Consider the following 8,135-nt stretch of genomic DNA (forward strand, 5'->3'; position numbering starts at 1 on the left):
AAAGCATAATTAAATTGTTGCAGGCAGCACAGTTACAGTCACCAACGCTCTAGATAACATGAAAACAGCCTAACCAGCTCTGCTAGGGTGAGTAAACTGGTCAGAGTGAGGTGTTCTCTCATTTGTGTCTGTAAGTAGCTAGCAGGTTAGCCAAAGTTAGCCAGTTAGCTTGGGTGCTTGACTGTCGTTGTGGGGTCTGAACGCTTGGATCAACCCTCCTCCTCGGCCGGAGCGTCCCGCGTGAGCTCCGAGAGCGAAACCCTCTGAATTTACGAATGCCCAGAGCTCACTCTGGCACTCCAGATTGAATTTACGAACGCACCCAATATATTCATCATCGTACTTCTTTTACACTTCAGATGACTTAATGTATACACTGTACTCTTATATTACAGGAAGAGGGAGGGGACATGTTATTGGTCGTTAATGCCAACAGTGTGAAAGCTACGTGCTGCAACTCAGCAAGTAGATAGATATCTGTCTAAATCAATAAATAATCAGTACATTATGGAAACATTGAAATATAACCCATTATCTTATCATTAAACATGCTTACATCAACATGTACAATACAGCAGTCCAGCTACTCCTCCCACTACTAGCAGAGACAGAGGGAAAGAGAGAGAGAGAGCGAGAGACAGAGGGAAAGAGAGAGCGCGAGAGAGAGGGAAAGAGAGAGAGAGACAGAGGGAAAGAGAGAGCGAGACAGAGGGAAAGAGAGAGAGAGAGAGACAGAGGGAAAGAGAGAGAGAGACAGAGGGAAAGAGAGAGAGAGACAGAGGGAAAGAGAGAGAGAGACAGAGGGAAAGAGAGAGAGAGAGAGACAGAGGGAAAGAGAGCGAGAGACAGAGGGAAAGAGAGAACGAGAGACAGAGGGAAAGAGAGAGAGAGACAGAGGGAAAGAGAGAGCGAGAGACAGAGGGAAAGAGAGAGAGAGAGAGAGTGAGACTGACATTTGATCAATGTTGAATTGGTCAGCCATAGACAAAGAAACCTGCATACAGACACATTGATTTATGATGGTTCAACACCCGGGTCAACCCCTTTTGTCTACATCCCTCCATATCCCTCGCTCCCTGTCCCTCAGACCAGTGGGACCATGTCCGGTTGTCACACTTACAAGGTCTGTTCATCTTGTGGTTTTCCAGCCGACTGGCTCTTGGCTGTTGTTTGTTTACCAGCGGTGAACCAAACAGACAAGCCTAAAGACATGAAAACACTTCCCAAGTCTTCCACGGCTCCTCAGTGACCGTCTGCTAAATTGGCCAGAAAATTGAAACAAATTTAGAGCAGTTAAAAAAAAGTGTTGTTGTTGCTCCATTTGTTTCTTTTTTTAACAATGGCTCTATTCATAGATGTTTTCTACAGTCTAGGCTATTCAAACACTACTGAGAGAGAGAACAAAAGACATTGAAGTATTTATGAAAGTATTCACCGCCCCAATCTAATTTAATCTCTTGTATTTTTCATAAATAGGACATAGAAAAACACATTTTCTGAAGTGTGTGATTGACCTGCACAATAGAATGACGTGGCGTACATCCATGACCTTTTCGAACCTGCCAAGTGCGAGGTCAAATGTCAGTGAGTCAGCCAGTGAGTCAGGATCTGAGAGAGTGTGTGTCGAAATAGACCTAGTTTGTCCTGTCCTCTGCTGGCTGTCTGGTCTGACCAGGGTGTACTCTGCCCAGTGTCACCCACCCACCTGCCCGTCCATCCGTCCTTGCAGAGCAGTTCTGTGCCAGTGTAAATTAAGCTGAAGTTAAATCCCAGCCAAGGGACCAATGTGATAGCTGAGAAAGATGGAAGAGAGAGAGAGAGAGAGAGAGAGAGAGAGAGAGAGAGAGAGAGAGAGAGAGAGAGTGAGAGAGTGTGGACCAAAGGAAAGGGTGAGAGTAAATGCAAACACTTACAACCATTACCAGTATCTTGAACATCTCACTGACACCGACATTGAAACAAGTACATCCTTCAGCATGCAATTATCTCCTTCACGGTCACCTCTTAAATGAATTACTGTGATCATAGTAGGCGTCCATCTGTGATGCTGCCACCAGGAGTGTCACACTTGTTCTAGTTCATCAGAGAAAGAACAAATGTTTTCTTCCATGCAGTGTCCAGGAACATTACCCCCACACACAACACAAATACATCCTCCTGACGAAGGTAACGTACTCTAATACTAGGTTCTGTTTGCTCCTAGCAGAACTCGGCTAGGTGTGCGGGCACGGCTCCCATACTCCCTTAAAGACCTTCATTTGAAAACACTACAGTTGACCAATGACAGACGAAAGGGCGTAGACGTCGGCTACCGAACTTCAACTTGCCCCAATAAAAAAATTGTGTGAGCGAACAGACAAAAAAAAACCTGCCGAACACCAAAATGAACAAAAAACGGCACACATTTTAGTCATTATATATGCGCGAAACGGCGCGCCACGTTTCGACTGTATAGTGTGCGACGGCCTTAATCCTGCATTCTTCAGCCTCTTGATATCCAGCCATAGAGGACAGTGAAAAAGAACTGGTCAAATCACACACAGAGAGACCAGACTCACCAGACAGAAAATAGTCTCAAAGTTCCTTCCTTCCTGAGGGAAGTTACTGGAGTCCACAGCAGCCAGTCCTTCAGTCCTAAAATGGTGTGGACTAAAGACAAACCCAGTTCACTAATAGACTAAGGTACATTACAGCAGGAAAACATGGGGCATTGGGGGCTTAGATAATCCTCCACAACACCTAGGCCAACCCACTGTGGAAGGGAAGCCAACCCTTTCAAGTCCGGGTTGTCAGCTACATTGGGGTGGAGGAGACAAGGCCAGCAAGGATAAGGCTGGGGCATCCTCCATATCACCTGGAATTCACAAGCTGAACTGTCCCTGCTCCCCACTCAGTTTAGTAGGGTGGTGGGCCTCACGATGGTGGTGTTGGCGGACCCCCGGACTGGCTGGTCCTCCTCAGGCCTTAAAGGGGTGTGTGGGGAGGTTACAGGGTGCTGGTAAGAGAGAGAGAGAGAGACGGGGGCTGGTGTTGAGACAGAGGTTAGATCTCCTCAATGGATTTAGCAGGGACCAGTCCTCTCTTCTTCCCACTGCTCAGCTTCAGGAAACCCTCACTGTCCTCACTCTTCCCCACACAGATCTGACAGAGAGGGAGAGAGGAGAGAGAGAGAGACAGGGGAGAGAGAGAGACAGGGGAGAGAGAGAGACAGGGGAGAGAGAGAGACAGGGGAGAGAGAGAGACAGGGGAGAGAGAGAGACAGGGGAGAGAGAGAGACAGGGGAGAGAGAGAGAGAGAGGGGAGAGAGAGAGAGAGGGGAGAGAGAGCGAGAGAGACAGGGGAGAGAGAGAGACAGGGGAGAGAGAGAGACAGGGGAGAGAGAGAGGGGAGAAAGAGAGAGAGAGGGGAGAAAGAGAGAGAGAGGGGAGAAAGAGAGAGAGAGGGGAGAGTGAGCGAGAGAGACAGGGGAGAGAGAGAGACAGGGGAGAGAGAGAGACAGGGGAGAGAGAGAGGGGAGAAAGAGAGCGAGAGGGGAGAGAGAGAGAGAGAGAGAGAGAGAGAGAGAGAGAGAGCGAGTAGGAGGTAAAAAAAGACAAGGGTGTTTAGGAAGGTTCAAATAGAAAGGCAGTGGAAGCAGACAAGAAATAGATCGTTTTGGCACAACTACAGGGCAAAGGAAGAAAGACGAGACAAAATGAGTGTCTCACCTGATCCTCCTTCACTGGCATGTGGCCCATCCCTCGGCTGGCAGGGACAGGCTGGGTGACCCTCCACACCCTCTCCCCTGGGCGCACCCTCTGGACGAAGTTAGCAGGGAAGAAGCCCACCTTGTCTCCACACTTTCCCTGCCCCACAGATGACACGTAGAGTAAATATGACATATATTCAAATAAATACAAATAAATACTCATTACCGAGCCAATAAAGCAACCCTAGTTGAATTCATTATGTTTCCCTCTTAAAGTGATTTTCTGAGGAAATTATGTTTCTATTTCTGACTGCCTGGATGTTTAGGAGAGGCCAACAATATGGCAGGTGATATAGTTCATATTCACACGCCTAACTAACTAACTAACGCACTCACTCACTCACGCAAACACACACACACGCACACACACACACACACACACACACACACACACACACACACACACACACACACACACACACACACACACACACACACACACACACACACACACACACACACACACACACACATTTACAGTGGTGGAGATTATTCATTGCCCACCTTCCACCACTCTTCATTAGAATCATCAGTGACCAGCACCCGATCACCAGGCCTGAGAGAGAGAAAGAAAGACAGAGAGGAGGATAAGGGAAGGGGGTTGGGGGGGGTTAGGAGGGAAGAGGGGAGAGAAAAAGCAGGGAGGGAGAGAGCACATGAAAGCCAGCATTGAAGAAAAGTGAAGAGAACCATACCGGGAGAGTGTGTCCATGATTTCAAACAAATGTGACCACAGAGTACAGGGACTATAGACTGAGTGAGTACTGTACTCGGTGGTGTATCTTTGCACACAGCATGCTACCCTCCCGTGACTCAGAGGTGGCGGCTGGTGTCCTAGCGGTTAAGCGCGTCGGCCCGTAAACCGATGGGTCAATTGGTTCGATTCCCCGAGCCGACTAGCACGGTGTCTGACAAACAGTGACTCTGTCTTTCTCCCTCTCTACCTTTCTCTCACTCACAGACGCACATACCCGTGCAAACACACGCACACAATTTACACATACATAATAGCTCACAACTCACAGACCCTCACCCCCCCCCAAAAGAAAAACACACGCAGACATGCATGTACAACATAGATCTGGCACAACGACCGTATAAGCGCGTAACAGACAGTTATGGCTGAAGGCCGACATGAAAATAAAATAACCTCTTAAAGAAAAAACATTATGATGAATTCTTTTTTTGTGGCGCGAACAGCTGACTGGAGACGGGGCGGCCGGGCAGCGGTGCGGTCGAGTCCATATCTGCGGTAACATGGACTCTTAACAACGCAATGAGACTTTGTTTCTCCTTGCTGAAACAAGCACGGTGTTGTAGCAAGCGAGTCTTCAGTTGCCTAGGCTGTTTGATACTGTGACAGAATAACTTCCATGGTAATGTAGAATGTCCATTCAAATGATGTTGACTGATGTGGCTCATGCAATATAATGTCTTTTTTGTACTGTCAGTTGAGTTGAATCAACAAAGCACAGCACATATTGATGGGCACACTTCCTGCTTTTACATCCTGCTTTTACTTCCACCCATTATGCCACCATTGACTTGAATGGGGACGCCCATTCTATTAATTATATTTCTATGGCAGCACATGGAGTCGGGAGCGGAGCAGAGGAAAGGAGAAAATGTGTATATATATTTTTCCCAGGCTATTTGAACAGGTATTACAGTGACCGCGGTCATTTGGCTGGCCTATTACCATCATCCAAACTTCCATGACCGTCACAGCCCTATGCACAAGCACACAGCACCTAAAAACACATAAACATGAATCAGACTCATGTACACAGACTATCCAGTATCCACTGTCCTATATACAGAGCTAGTGTACTGTCCCCATTACACTAATTCTCTCTATGGAGTCCCTTGGGTGTCTGTCTGCTCTCCCTGCTGCCCTATTTGATCGTCCTGGCCTGTCACACACACACACACACACACACACACACACACACACACACACACACACACACACACACACACACACACACACACACACACACACACACACACACACACACACACACACACACACACACACACACACACACACACCCGTGAGACACCAGGTGGCTGTGAACCATCCCCATGGTGATGCACCTCTTTATTACCTGCTCCCACAGCTCTCTTCTCTCCCTAACACACATCCTGACCTTTATACTCTTCTATCTTTCCTTCCTCCTCCTCTTCCTCTCACTCCCTTCTACCCTCTCTCTGTTCTGCTGGCATTGTTTGCTTCTCTTTTGTCTCTCCCTTCCCCCACCCCCCTGTTTTTTCCTCTCCCTCTGTGTCTATGTCTGTTTCAAGCTGTTCTCTCGATCTAGTCCCTCCATATTTCTCCTCATCCTTTCATCTCTAATTCATTTTCTTTTCGGTGTCTTTATCATTCAGCTCCCCCCCCCCCCCAAAAAAAAGCGGACTGTGTGTATGCGTGGGCGGTAATTGTCGTTGTGTTTGATAATTAGCAGGCTGCACCTCCTTAAGGGTTCCTTCACATTGTCCCTTCTACAGATGGTACGGACGTTTGAATCTGGAAGAAATGACAGCTGCAGTAAAATACTGGGACGGACACACATACAGGCCCCATTCAATCACTCACTCTAGTCCGAGGTCGTGGTGCTCCTGAGGCAGGAACTTGTAGAGCGCTACATACGTGTGGATCGAGTGAACCTCAATACGCTTGGGAACCTGGATGGACACGGACAGGGAGAAGGAATACAGATGGAAAACGTTTTAGTTAAATATAGTGTCTCTGAACATAAGGTCAGCTAGCAGGAAAAGGACTGTGTGTGTGTGTGTGTACCTTCACGCTGGTTTCCTCTACAGGCTCCTGGAACTGCTCGCTGTCCCCACCCTCTGGTTCAGCCTTCTCGTTTTCACACTGAGGCAGGTCTGACAGACAAGGAGATGGGTCACTCAACCTGAACGATCAGGTCAGACAGCAAGCAAGGATGTACATGCTCAAGATACACACACACACAAATACATTAGGGCACACACACGCAAACAGCACACACACACACACACACACACACACACACACACACACACACACACACACACACACACACACACACACTCGTGTTCTTACCCCCTGTCTCCTGTGGCATCTCCTCCTCCATGCTATACTGCCTCTGCTCCCCCTCCTCTCCTCCTTCCCCTCCGTCACCCTAAGAAACAGAGAAAAGAAATGGAGAAAAGAGGCATTTAAGACAACAAATCATAGAGGAAAAGATGGAACAGAGTGAGAGAGGACAAACTCGGGACACATCGAGACACTAAATGTGTTTCTGTAGTTCTCTATGTCATAAACCTTTCCCGCCAACCAGTAATCCCAGCAATTCTCCCTTCCTTAAACTAGCATTCTTAGATACAGTATATCTCTATGACTCAGAGACTGAGAATCTGTTCTCAGTCAACTTACCTGGTAAAATCATTTATTTTTTAACAGCCTTCCTGTTGTACAGAAACACAACAGGACAAGAGAAATAGGCTCACGTGAAGGTGAAGGAACATGTGAAGATTGAATACAGGGTCACACGAAGGTGAAGGAACATGTGAAGATTGAATACAGGGTCACACGAAGGTGAAGACACCATCTATAGAGTCACTAATTAACAGGCTGTGTGTCCCCATGGTACAGGTGGCGACGTCATACCTGGCTGTGCGTGGGCGACTCGGACACGCTCCCAAAACTGGAGCGGCTCATCTGTGCCAGGGATGTCCCATAGCGCAGGGCTGCGTAAATAGGGTCCACCCCACGCCCCCGGCCTGCCCCTGAAAACACACACAGATATTTAAACCTTTACAGGGACACACGCACAGACACGCACACGTGCAAGAAGACACACACACGCGCGCGCACACACACACACACACACACTCACACACACAATCTTGTAGAAGCAGCATCACAGATTGGGATCATGTATAACTGCCATCATAACTACCATTAAGGGAGACCCAGCCCAGAGCTCTAAATATAGCTGTAATGACACAGTCCCAGACAGACAGTGACCTGCTGAAGATCTGACAGAGGGCACCAGTAAAGTACAAGGCTCTTTACATGTTTGCACATTGTATTTTCAGGAAGTGCATTGTTGTTTCAGTGTTCGGTGAGATGAAAGTCAAGCATTAGTGGTAGAAGCTGTATTGAGTTGGTGTGCTTTCAGAGTTTCAGTCAGAGTGACAATCAGTTGGGTCTGGTTCTCTATTCCAGGTAGAGCTCCATCAATTTAAACCTAGATTTAACTAAACTCGACTAAACCTAGATTTAACTAAAACTGAACCAGCCATTTCCCTGCTCGACAGTCACTGTAATGGCAGCCAGATGGGCTGTCCTGTATTACCTGATGTGTGTAATGACAGGTGATAATCCCAGCCTGCCCTG

General features: G+C 47.7%; 1 protein-coding gene across 1 annotated transcript in view; it reads right to left on the bottom strand.

The window, feature by feature from the left end:
• Positions 1-1,406: 1,406 nt before the first annotated feature.
• LOC106607273 (SH3 and cysteine-rich domain-containing protein 2) overlaps positions 1,407-8,135 on the bottom strand; it is an 11,843-nt gene continuing 5,114 nt past the window's right edge. Inside the window, exons 4-10 of the mRNA XM_045720595.1 lie at positions 7,404-7,522; positions 6,837-6,915; positions 6,549-6,637; positions 6,345-6,433; positions 4,253-4,304; positions 3,708-3,845; positions 1,407-3,141 (exon numbers count right to left, since the gene is read on the bottom strand). Coding sequence (XP_045576551.1) covers positions 3,043-3,141; positions 3,708-3,845; positions 4,253-4,304; positions 6,345-6,433; positions 6,549-6,637; positions 6,837-6,915; positions 7,404-7,522 — 665 coding nt within the window. The 3' untranslated portion in view covers positions 1,407-3,042. The remainder of the gene's footprint in view (positions 3,142-3,707; positions 3,846-4,252; positions 4,305-6,344; positions 6,434-6,548; positions 6,638-6,836; positions 6,916-7,403; positions 7,523-8,135) is intronic.

This window comes from Salmo salar, chromosome ssa06 (genome assembly GCF_905237065.1).
Source record: "Salmo salar chromosome ssa06, Ssal_v3.1, whole genome shotgun sequence".
NCBI lineage: Eukaryota > Metazoa > Chordata > Actinopteri > Salmoniformes > Salmonidae > Salmo > Salmo salar.